This window comes from Pollachius pollachius (assembly GCF_949987615.1).
Source record: "Pollachius pollachius genome assembly, chromosome: 3".
In the NCBI taxonomy this organism is placed as follows: Eukaryota; Metazoa; Chordata; class Actinopteri; order Gadiformes; family Gadidae; genus Pollachius; species Pollachius pollachius.
Window position 1 is genome coordinate 30,955,997 of NC_136936.1, and position 12,085 is coordinate 30,968,081.

The 12,085-nt window shown below is 50.2% G+C and overlaps 1 protein-coding gene across 2 annotated transcripts; it reads left to right on the top strand.

Annotated features, from left to right (window-relative positions):
- The first annotated feature begins 188 nt into the window (after positions 1 to 188).
- On the top strand, positions 189 to 11,963 carry LOC307072076 (collagen alpha-2(VI) chain-like). 2 transcript variants are annotated; one of them, XM_079731245.1, is made up of 28 exons: positions 189 to 319; positions 876 to 1,032; positions 1,649 to 2,259; positions 2,348 to 2,368; positions 2,476 to 2,541; positions 2,626 to 2,679; positions 2,844 to 2,888; positions 2,994 to 3,020; positions 3,105 to 3,131; positions 3,227 to 3,271; positions 3,353 to 3,406; positions 4,300 to 4,362; positions 5,063 to 5,125; positions 5,204 to 5,257; positions 5,434 to 5,469; positions 5,572 to 5,634; positions 7,579 to 7,641; positions 7,722 to 7,784; positions 7,945 to 8,007; positions 8,208 to 8,258; positions 8,350 to 8,448; positions 9,233 to 9,295; positions 9,512 to 9,547; positions 9,822 to 9,867; positions 9,945 to 10,097; positions 10,512 to 10,967; positions 11,222 to 11,260; positions 11,342 to 11,963. In XM_079731245.1, the coding sequence occupies exons 2-28, from the start codon at positions 885 to 887 to the stop codon at positions 11,932 to 11,934; spliced, it is 3,102 nt and encodes a 1,033-aa protein (XP_079587371.1). In that variant the 5' UTR covers positions 189 to 319; positions 876 to 884; the 3' UTR covers positions 11,935 to 11,963. The 2 variants fall into 2 exon arrangements, with proteins under 2 accessions (XP_079587371.1, XP_079587372.1); XM_079731246.1 differs by lacking the exon at positions 2,348 to 2,368 and having other exon boundaries at positions 1,649 to 2,280.
- The last annotated feature ends 122 nt before the right edge of the window (positions 11,964 to 12,085 follow it).

Genomic DNA, 12,085 nt, shown 5'->3' on the forward strand with positions numbered 1-12,085 from the left:
CGTATCCTCTGTCAAATGCAAGCAATAACTTGGTTTAGTTCTCACAACAATTAAGACCGCTGCCTAGTGTGACTCCCAGTAGACATTCCCAGTATTAAGACATTCCAAGTAGGCCTATTATAAGACAGCCCCCTTATCCATTTAGGGCGCACGGCCCGCGCATGCGCTCACGTGTCTGAGCGCAGATCTGAAGGAGCGCTGATAAACCCTGATCAACGTGTTGTCCAGTAGAGATGCCTCTCCCCGCAGATCATTAATTACACTTCCTTGCATTTCCAAACGTTGCAGGTAAACTAAACGTTTACGGTCGCCTGGATCGGTGAGTTTTTCTTTTTTTTAATTGAAACCTTGCGTGGTGTAAGTTATATCCTCTAAACGTGTTGCCTTGTTTGGGCTGACATGTAAGCAGGGTGTTTTCGACACAGGCCTGTCTCAGTTTCCAAAGGTACCTACAGGTGATTACTGTTGTACTAAGTGAGCTGCATAGTTAGTGGGTTCTGTGTCTTTATAAGAAAAGGTACAGTAGGTCTAGTAAAGTGATGTGGCAAGAGAAATACAATGAAAAGTTCTGTTCATCTGTCATTGTTGAAAAATGGATATTGCCCTGCATTATATTATATAATGTTATGTAATATAACTTAATATAATATAACATAATTTAATATTATATAACATAATATAATGTTACATAATGTTCTCTGATAGTTGGAAGATGGTTATTGCCCTGCTGCGTCTTCATGATGTAAACATTCACAGAGCTGAGACAGACCTTCTGAAGGCTCATGTGTTTGACAGCCGTTTCATGTGCTAAAGGCAGAGCCTTCACACTTAAAGCCTCAACCTCTCTCTGTCTGATTCCTCTTTTGCCTCCTCAGGGTGAGCGGATGATGGCTCTTATTTTAGCGTTTATCCTTTTGAGTGTTCTGAAAAATGCACTTCCACAAGATCTGAGCGAGCGAGGACCGAGACGAGGGGACTGGCCTGACCCGACCCCCCCTCCCGCACCATACCCGACCCCTCCGCCCAATAAAGGTTGTGAGAGTGAGTCAAGATGATGAAAGTTCAGGTCGACCTTGTTTCAGGTCCTAACACGCTTATCCACAGCTTCAGTCCATTAAATACCAACAGTGATAATGAATTGCAATACACACGCTACTAATGAACGGTCAACGTTAAACCTGCGCTATGTCACCTTTCTTATGCAGACTCCATTCAGATAGATCTGCACTAGAACGTTTATCAACATTGAAACACTCCCATCGATGAGTCAGTCCATCCAGGGAATCTCTTTATATAATCATTTTATTCTGGTCTTTTGATTCCTCACAGTGGAAGAATATCAGCACTGACGGAGGCGCATAGCATGTTACCTTATGTCCTGTCATGTCCAGAAAATAACAACAGTATTTGTGGTTTTGATAAGGGCATGTTAAAACATCCTGGTGTTTCCTGGCTGGGAGAAATGCTGGCTGAATGCAGGTTGGCTTGGTTTCCGTAGTAAAGAGTCTTGACTCACGCTCACTTCATGATGTAGCTGCGACTCCCACCACTAGAGGCTGCTGATGGGAGGGCGTACATAGTGCAGCTTTAATAATGTGTAGAGGTGCCCCCAACATCCTGTTGATTCCCTACTCGTCCTGTGGCACAGAGGTGGTGGACTGCCCTGTGCGGCTTTTCTTCACCATCGACACGTCGGAGAGCATCTCCCTGCAGGAGTCACCCCCCGGGGTGCTGGTGGACAACATCAAGGAGTTCACCAAGCTGTTTGCCCAGCGGCTGACCGACGAGGAGTACCATGGGGGGCGCGTGCGCCTCACCTGGTCGGTGGGTGGGCTTCACTACTCCCAGAGGCAGGTGGTGTTCAGCCACTTCTCCACCCGGCAGAGCTTCATCCGCAGCCTGAGCAGCATCAGCTACCTGGGCCGGGGCACCTTCACCGACTGCGCCCTGGGCAACATGACCTCGCTGATGACGCGCCACGCCACGGGCCAGAGGGCCGCGCTCTTCTCCGTGGTCATTACCGACGGCCATGTGACTGGGAGCCCGTGCGGCGGCATGAGGAGCAGCGCGGAGAAGGCCCGCGACCAAGGCATCAGGGTGTTCTCGGTGGCGGCCTCGCGGACGGTGGACGAGGCGGGGCTGAGGGAGATCGCCAGCCCCCCCGCCGAGGTGTACCGCGACGGCTACATCGCCGTGGACCTGGTGGATGGCCGGCCGCGCATCATGACCGACACCATCGACCGCATCCTCAAAGTCATGGTACTGGGGGGTCTCAGGGGGGTCTCTGGGGGGCAGGAGTCAGTAAGGGATTCGGGGGTTTCTAATGATCCACTCTGTTTGTTTTCAGAAACACCAAGCGTATCTGCAGGTAGGACAAGACAGCGACAGATTGAACCAGACTCCAGTCGTATTACACTTGATTCCATTGATCTAGTTCTGAATGATGCATGTGGTTGTGATTTCCTGATCTCGTAGTGCTACAAGGACTCCTGCCTGGAGACGCCCGGCAGCATGGGGCCAAAGGGGTACCGAGGTGCAAAGGTCAGAGCCGGCACTGCAAAAGGCTTTTCTTTTTTCTTTCTCTTTATGCTTTAGCTTGAATCTCAACCCCTGTCTCACTCCTAGGGGAACAAGGGAGAAGGGGGTCACCCCGGTGGTAAAGGGGAGCAGGGCTATCAGGTAGGATCTCCATTCGGTAGAACAGCTACACCCAGAGACAAAACCACGTCCTAATAAGAGGACATACACACAGAGAATATGACTAATACGTGTACTATACTATATACAACACAATAGTAACATTCTACTTTGAACATGTGCCCATTACATATCGTCTCTGATAGGGCGATCCTGGAATCGAAGGACCAATTGGTCGACCCGGCTCCAAGGTGGGTCCTAAAAGTTATTTTCCATTTGGCCTTCCTCTAGAAACGTTCATACGACCTCATCTTTCTCATTGTTCTCTCACTGATATGTGTTGTGTTATCTCACAGGGAGAGATCGGGCTGAAGGGAGACAGGGTAACATCTCAATAATATTCTGTATGATCTGTAAATACCCTGATCTACACTATTCCCCCTCACTGCTGTCTCCTTTGGTCACAGGGTGAGATTGGATACACAGGAGCAAAGGTCAGCAGCTCTTCTGAATGTTCCGTCTCTAGATACGTCCTAATACCATGTGAGACCTGTCCCTCATTGTGTTGTGGCTGATTGTTTCTGGTCAGGGTTCTGGTGGAGCGGCTGGCAGGAATGGGACTGATGGATTCAAAGTAAGTCTCCCACACATTGGGTCCTCGATGATGTTGTGTTTGGCCGGACACTCAACATGTTTACTGCCTGCTTGATTTCAGGGCAAGACCGGGCGCATCGGAACCCCTGGCTGCCAGGGAGGGGCCGGGGACAAGGTGAGTGTGTGTGTGTCTCACTACCAGGGGACAAGGTGAGTGTGTGTGTGTCTCACTACCAGGGGTCAAGGTGAGTGTGTGTGTCTCACTACCAGGGGACAAGGTGAGTGTGTGTGTGTCTTACTACCAGGGGACAAGGTGAGTGTGTGTGTCTCACTACCAGGGGACAAGGTGAGTGTGTGTGTGTCTCACTACCAGGGGACAAGGTGAGTGTGTGTCTTACTACCAGGGGTCAAGGTGAGTGTGTGTGTGTCTCACTACCAGGGGACAAGGTGAGTGTTTGTGTGTCTCACTACCAGGGGACAAGGTGAGTATGTGTGTCTCACTACAAGGGGACAAGGTGAGTGTGTGTATGTGTCTTACTACCAGGGGACAAGTTGAGTGTGTGTCTCACTACCAGGGGACAAGGTGAGTGTGTGTCTCACTACATGTGGTGTGTGTGTGTGTGTGTGTGTGTTTGTGACTATGTGTGGTGTGTATGTCTGACTGTGTGTTGTGTGTGTCTGACTATGTGTGGTGTGTGGATCTGGCTACGTGTGGTGTGTGTGTGTGTGTGTGTGACTATGTTTGGTGTGTTGATCTGACTGTGTGTGGTGTGTGTGTGTGTGTGTGTGTGTGTGTGTGTGTGTGTGTGTGTGTGTGTGTGTGTGTGTGTGTATTATATTATATATTCGTTCAGTCTAGTCATTTAACCTTTTATTTAATCTCAAATCCCCTGGAGAAGCAGTGCTGATGTACCACCGTATTAAAATACAGAGAATAACACTAATGGAGTAAAAGAGAACAGTGAATCAGTAGAAACAGTTGTGTGGTCACTGGCTTTCCTCCTTAGGTCTTAAGGTGACTGTAACACTGCAGTGTACATAATAAGCAGCTTGTTGTGTTTCCTGAAGGGATCTGATGGTTTCCCTGGTGACTCGGGGGACTCTGGACCTGCAGGCACACCAGGAGTGAAGGTCGGCACCTTGTCTATTTCAGAGTATTAGCGTGAAGGTAGATGTCTGTGATTGTCTTAGCAGGGTGCCCCGGGGAACAGAACCCTGAGGCCTTGTCTTGTTCATTTCCTTCTCAAGCTGTTGAGCAGAAGATTGTTCATCTGAAGGGACTTACTGTGGGCAACAAGATCATTATCTCACTCCTTTCACTGAAGTAAAATGAGGACCAGCAGATCTGTGGCTCCGTAAAAAAAGGATTTAACTGTTTAAACAGTGTGGGACAAGCTCAGCTTGGTTGATAACCGGCCGACTCCCAGAGGAATCCAGTATTCATATTTCACCCTCAGTTGAATATTGTAATGCACTTTTAGAAGCCTTCACATTGATGCGTGTTGCTGTAAGATAGCTGCTAACGCATTCTGTTCTTCCACATGCATCGTATTGTGAAAATGTGTTAGTTTAGTGTCAGTTTAGTAAGATCCTTCCAGGCTTTCTGAGTATAAGTATTCATTTCTTATGGCTAATAAAACAGAACATAATTGTCTGGATGCTCAACACTTTGAACACACAGCAACATATCTTTTCACAGATCTCAAATAGTATACAAAATATTGTTATGCAGACACCGACACGTGACACACAGATACCAGTGTGCTGGTGCTCTTTAGTTCATCCACAGGTGTGTGCATACTGGTAACGTCTGCTGGTGGTCACATGACAGGGAGGGACAGGCCGAGCGGGCAGAGCAGGACCCCCGGGACCAGGTGGAGAGCCAGGACCAAAGGTAGTCACCACCACGCCACAGGAACCAGAACACATCCTCACCCTGTCCTGATTAAACCTTGTTTTTGTTCCTTTAAAGGGCGACACGGGGAACCCTGGCTACCCAGGAGAGCCCGGAGACAAGGGGCCCGCGGTACGTTCAAATAGTCATTCACTCATTCACTCATCATGGAGTCACTCAGCAGACAACGCTTTAATCCACAGTGACTCAGTGTGACTGCCCAGTGAGAAGCAGCTTCTGCTGGGGACCCGGGCTAACCGCTACGGCTGACCACACTGTCTGATCTCCTCTCTCCTCTCCCCCTGCAGGGCAAAGGCGGAGCCCTGGGCCTGAAGGGAGAACCTGTACTCCTCCCTCCTAATCTCTAAGTATATCTGGATGTTCACCTTTCTTCATGTGGAGGGGTTACCTTGTTCTGAGAGTCTTGCTCGCTAAATGTCTTCTAGGGCAGGAGAGGGGACAGCGGTGTGAAGGGGGCACCTGGACTGGGGGGACTCAAGGGTGACAAGGTAAAGACACCTTATCTCAAGGTCTAAAGACACCTTATCCAAAGGTCTAAAGCACCTTATCTAAAGGTCTAAAGACACCTTATCTAAAGGTCTAAAGCACCTTATCTAAAGGTCTAAAGACACCTTATCTAAAGGTCTAAAGCACCTTATCTAAAGGTCTAAAGACACCTTATCCAAAGGTCTAAAGACACCTTATCTAAAGGTCTAAAGCACCTTATCTAAAGGTCTAAAGACACCTTATCTAAAGGTCTAAAGACACTTTATGTAAAGGTCTAAACTAAAGACTCCTTATCTAAAGGTCTAAAGCCCCTTATCTAAAGGTCTAAAGACACCTTATCTAAAAGTCTAAAGAACCTTACCTAAAGGTCTAAAGACACCTTATTTAAAGGTCTAAAGACACCTTATATGAAGGTCTAAAGACTCCTTATCTAAAAGTCTAAAGACACTTTATCTAAAGGTCTAAAGACACCTTATCTAAAGGTCTAAAGACACCTTATCTAAAGGTCTAAAGACACCTTATCTAAAGGTCTAAAGCCCCTTATCTAAAGGTCTAAAGCCCCTAAAGATCTAAAGCCATCATATCTAAAGCTCTAAAGACACCTTATCTAAAGGTCTAAAGCACCGTATCTAAAGGACTAAAGCACCTTATCTAAAGGTCTAAAGACACCTTATCTAAAGGTCTAAAGCACCTTATCTAAAGCTCTAAAGACACCTTATCTAAAGGTCTAAAGACACCTTATCTAAAGGTCTTAAGACTCCTTATCGAAAGGTCTAGAGATACCTTATCTAAAGGTCTAAACCACCTTATCTAAAGGTCTAAAGACACCTTTTTTAAAGGTCTAAAGCACCTTATCTAAAGGTCTAAAGACACCTTATCTAAAGGTCTAAAGACACTTTATGTAAAGGTCTAAACTAAAGACTCCTTATCTAAAGGTCTAAAGCCCCTTATCTAAAGGTCTAAATACACCTTATCTAAAGGTCTAAAGCACCTTATCTAAAGGTCTAAAGACACTTTATCTAAATGACTAAAGACACCTTATCTACGTGTCTAAAGCCTCTTATCTAAGGGTCTAAAGACACCTTATCTAAAAGTCTAAAGCACCTTACCTAAAGGTCTAAAGACACCTTATCTAAAGGTCTAAAGCCCCTTATCTAAAGGTCTAAAGCCTCTAAAGATCTAAAGCCATCATATCTAAAGGTCTAAAGACACCTTATCTAAAGGGCTTAAGCACCTTATCTAAAGGTCTAAAGACACCTTATCTAAAGGTCTAAAGAACCGTATCTAAAGGACTAAAGCACCGTATCTAAAGATCAAAAGCCACCATATCTAAAGGTCTAAAGACACCTCATCTAAAGGGCTTAAGCACCTTATCTAAAGGTCTAAAGACACCTTATCTAAAGGTCTAAAGCACCGTATCTAAAGGACTAAAGCACCTTATCTAAAGGTCTGAAGACACATTATCTAATGTCTAGAGCACTGAGGGAACCGTCATCTGTTTGACTGATAAAAACATAAGGTAGAGAATAGTCCTATTTCATTTAGAATCAATAAAATATTGATCTTAAGAAAGCTGGTATGAGAGATTTGCAAACGAAAGGAGGAACCAAAACCAATAAGGTGCATGTCTGAGGAAGACGGTTTGACTAAATGGAGAGCGCTCCCAGAGGATTCCTCCGTTCCACACAGAGCCAGAGTGGCTCTCCACTGAGCCCCTGCCCTGAGCCGGGCGTTCCTTATAGAGCATCGGCTCACAAAGTCTTTCTTTTTGCTTACAATCAATCGCACAGCTGCCATCGTGACATTCCCAAGCCACGCAAACAGAAGAGAGAGATATTCCACATAGTTCTCCGCAGAAGACCTGTCTCTACGGCAACGCTGTAGAAAACAAAACTGTTCTGCTCCAAAGATTGATGGTCTGTTGATGTCATCTTGTAATCTTTAAGGGAGAACGAGGACCTGAGGGAGGCTGGGGCTTTTCTGGAGAAGACGGATCCAAGGGGGCAAAGGTGCACAGGTTCATGTTAGCATAACCAGGATCTGAGATTACTCTTATGTTGGGCTGACCTTTGACCTCTTTCCTTCCCAGGGGGACCTTGGCCTACCAGGACCGAGGGGGAAGTCGGGCCCCCAAGGGGACCCCGGACACAACGTAAAACTCACCGTCTATAACTCACCGTTCATAACATTGATAAAGAATAAATATACAGTTGGTCACAGCCTCCAGACATAAACACAGCCCACCCGTCTGGACCACCCCAGAGGTCTGACCTCCTCACACAGGACTGTTCCGTATCCCTTTTCCTTTGCAGGGCACCGCAGGAAACCTGGGAGACGCCGGACCGAGGGGGGACGCCGGACCGCCGGGACCTAAGGTAGGTCTCCATTGAGGAACTTATTTAGGAGGGGAGAGCATGGGCCCAAGGGTCGGCAGACCTCCAGCGACATGAGATACTAATCCACCATATCTGAACCGGAACATGATTCACATGGTTCATGTTTCATATGAAGGATGACATCACTGAGGTCTTGATTCATGACGCTGACGCCGTTCTCTCTCCTCTCCCTCTGTAAGGGCGACCGAGGGAGAGACGGGTTCAACTACCCTGGGCCCAGAGGCCCCACGGTGAGGCCGCCCGCTGCTGTATGAAGGAGTCCATGTTGGTTTCTGTCTTTTATGACCTCATGGGGGATTAAACATTCCGTGTCGTTGCCAGGGTGACCGGGGGGATCCAGGCAGGAGGGGGCCAAGGGGGAGCCGAGGAGACTGCGGAGCCAAGGGAGCCCAGGGAGACGCAGGAGGGCTGGGGGACCTGGTAAGTTCACAAGACCAGGGGGACCAGACCAAGACCAGGGAGACGCAGGAGGGCCGGGGGGCCTGACCCCAGTCACCAGGACCTAGGGGCTGCTGGTCGTCACCAGAGCACCCTACTCATTCAGCACACACCCTCCCGGTTTGGCAGTTTGAGTCCTGGCTGAAGGCTTGTGGGTTTGAACCCCACGTCTCCGGTCTACCGGTACCTACCATGGAGCAAGACGCCCCCTAACTGCTCCTTCATTGTAGTTCCTAAGTGATGGATCAAATGTCCGCTTAGGATGAATGTGTGCTGAGTGAAGATGAGTTTGATCCCAGACAGGCCGTATGGTTCCTGGTTGTTGACCCCGTATGGTTCCTGGTTGTTGACCCCGAATGGTTCCTGGTCGTTGACCCCGTATGGTTCCTGGTTGTTGACCCCGTATGGTTCCTGGTCGTTGACCCAGTATGGTTCCTGGTTGTTGACCCCGTATGGTTCCTGGTTGTTGACCCCGAATGGTTCCTGGTCGTTGACCCCGTATGGTTCCTGGTCGTTGACCCCGTATGGTTTCTGGTCGTTGACCCCGTATGGTTCCTGGTTGTTGACCCCGTATGGTTCCTGGTCGTTGACCCCATATGGTTCCTGGTTGTTGACCCCGAATGGTTCCTGGTTGTTGACAGGCCATATGGTTCCTGGATGTGGCTCCTGGCTGTGGTTCCTGGTTGTGGTTCCTGGTAGTGGTTCCTGCTTGTGGTTCCTGCTTGTGGTGCTTGGTTGAGACCCGGTGAGGCTGCTGTTGTTTCAGGGCGAGGACGGGACGCTGGGTCAGCCCGGGAGCAGAGGACCCCATGGGGACGCCGGCCCGGACGTAAGACTACACCCTCTATCCCATAATAAGACCAGTGGGCGGTGGAGATGAACAATCAACAACACTCCCTGTCTTTGTGTGTCTCTTCGTGTGTGTGTGTGTGTGTGTGTGTGTGTGTGTGCATGTGTGTGTGTGTGCGTGCGTGGGTGGGTGTGTGCGTGTGTGTGTGTTTGTGTGTGTATGTGTCTTTGTATGCGTGTGTGCATGCGTGTGTAGGGTGGAGTTGGACCAGCGGGGGACCCTGGACTCACTGTGAGTGAACCTCTCTAAAGAACCTTGTGTTGTTCAGCAGTAGAGCCGTGATCAGCAGGGATTAAATCCAGATCAACAAAACAAAACCCATCGTTTTTCAACTTCAACATCCACATGAGTTTTCGTCTTTGACTCATGAACGACTACTCCTTTTGTCTTAATCAGTTATACTCTTCAGCATAATTTCCTATCCATATCAATATCATCTATGACCTGGTATATAATATTGAATATGCCTGTCATCATAGTCACGTTAATGTTTCCCTCGCTGCAGGAGTGCGACGTGATGAGCTACATCAGAGAGACGTGTGGCTGTTGTGGTGAGTGGAGACGTTAGAGGTCAGTAAAGGTCAAGGTTGATCCCTCCCACTCACTGACGGCCCTGGTTCCTCCCCAGACTGTGAGAAGCGCTGCGGGGCCCTGGACATCGTGTTCGTCATCGACAGCTCCGAGAGCGTGGGGCTGGCCAACTTCACCCTGGAGAAGCACTTCGTCATCAACACCATCAACCGGCTTGGCTCCTTAGCCAGCGACCCCGCCTCGCTCACCGGTATCGGCCCGTTTCCTTCAGACGGACCCGCCAGCCCTCACACACCATGCACCTCGTCCCAGAGAGAACCTGTTGGTTTCCTAAATATGTTCCCATTCAAATGGGGGTTCAGAGTAAAGTTTCAACTTTTTATACTCTCACACAATTTCAGGGTTGTTGTGACTATTTATTAGCACAACAGAACATTTTAGTAAAGTTAAATGAGATACATTTGAATGTGATGTTGAGACACAGTCATGACCCTGTAGTAAACCCTCTGACCTCCCTCATCTCACCCCACAGCCCAGACCCCATATTAAACCCTAGTCTAATCCACCTCATCCCACAGTCCGGACACCGTAGTAACCCCTACTCTGATCCCCCCACAGTCCAGACCCGTAGTGAACCCTAGTCTGATCCCCCTCACCCCCCCAGGCACCCGTGTGGGCGTGGTCCAGTACAGCCACAACGGGACCTTCGAGGTGATCCGGCTCAGCGACCCCCACATCGACTCCATGGGCGCCTTCAAGACGGCCGTGGAGAATCTGCAGTGGATCGCCGGCGGCACCTTCACGCCCTCCGCCCTGAAGTTCGCCTACGATCACCTGATCCGGGACGGGCGCCGCGCCGGGGCCAGGGTCAACGTGGTGGTGGTGACGGACGGCCGCTTCGACCCCCGGGACGACGACGCCCTTCTGCCCTACCTGTGTGGCGAGGCGGGGGTGGAGGTCAACGCCATCGGCGTGGGTGACATGTTCGGCCAGGTGGAAGACGACGAGATCCTGGGCTCCATCACCTGCCAACGCAAGGACCGCATCACCGGGATGAGGCGGTTTGCCGACCTGGTGGCCGACGACTTCCTGACCTCCATGGAAACCGTGCTCTGCCCTGGTGAGACGTGTGTGTGTTTTGAGGTGTTTTTTTGGGGCTAGAGATTGGATGGTGAGTCCTAGCATCAGACCAGAGTCAGGTCTGTTCACGTTGCTCTGGTTTTGAAGGCTAGTAGGCAGGGACAGTGGGAGAACTCGGCCCGTCCAGAAAGTCTAAGACATTGGATGACTGGACCGGACTCCAAGTGAACTAGATGCCAATGCTGTCCTTAAAGAGAAGAGCCTTTATTCAGTCTGTGCTGTTCCCTCCTCCAGACCCTGTGACCGTGTGCCCAGACCTGCCCTGCCGATCAGGTGAGTCACTCAGCCCGTCACACAGCGTCACTCAGGCAGCGTTTCATGTCCAAGGCTGATTGGTCCGGTGTTCCCCTCCAGAGTCGGACGTGGCCCGCTGCGCCATGCGGCCCGTGGATATTGTCTTCCTATTGGATGGCTCCGAGCGGCTCGGCGAGGACAACTTCCGGCAGGTGCGGGCGTTCCTGCAGGAGGTGGCGGGCACCCTGACGCTGGCGAGGAGCAAGACGGACCGCATGCGGGCGCGCATGGCCCTGGTCCAGTTTGGCCGCGACACCGAGAACCACACTGCCTTCCCGCTCACGCACAACCCCGCCCTCATCTCCGACGGCGTGGCCCGCATGCCCTACCTGGAGACCGCCTCCAGCTTGACGCCCGCCATCCTGCACACCATCGACAACGTCCTTTCCAGCGGTGGCGTGCGCCAGAGCCGGCGCAACAGCGAGCTGTCCTTCGTGTTCCTCACCGATGGCGTGACAGACACGCAGAACCTGGACGAGGCCTTGAGCGCCATGCGCCGTGCACAGGTGGTCTCCACGGTGATCGCCACGGGGAGCGACGTGGACCAGGACGTCTTGGTGACCCTGGCCATGGGCGACCAGGAGGCCGTCTTCAAGCCCTCCGACCTCTCTGAGCCCGGCTTCTTCAGCCGCTTCATCCAGTGGATCTGCTGAGAGACCCACGGGCTCATGTCCTGCTGCTACTGTTTATCTAGCATTGTAGAGAGGAAACGTGCTCACTAGGGGCCCTGCTATACACTCAGGGAATGAGTAAGTCTCTTTTATCTTTATTGTAGTGGTCCAGTGGTTTCAAACGGCAAGCACA

What these genes read in the sequence shown, in the direction of transcription:
- LOC307072076 (XM_079731246.1), top strand. Translation starts at nt 885, where the DNA reads ATGATGGCTCTTATTTTAGCGTTTATCCTTTTGAGTGTTCTGAAAAAT. An exon ending in ATGGGACTGATGGATTCAAA is followed by an intron (nt 3,272 to 3,352) that starts GTAAGTCTCCCA and finishes GCTTGATTTCAG; the next exon opens with GGCAAGACCGGGCGCATCGG. An exon ending in CGACCCCGCCTCGCTCACCG is followed by an intron (nt 10,098 to 10,511) that starts GTATCGGCCCGT and finishes TCACCCCCCCAG; the next exon opens with GCACCCGTGTGGGCGTGGTC.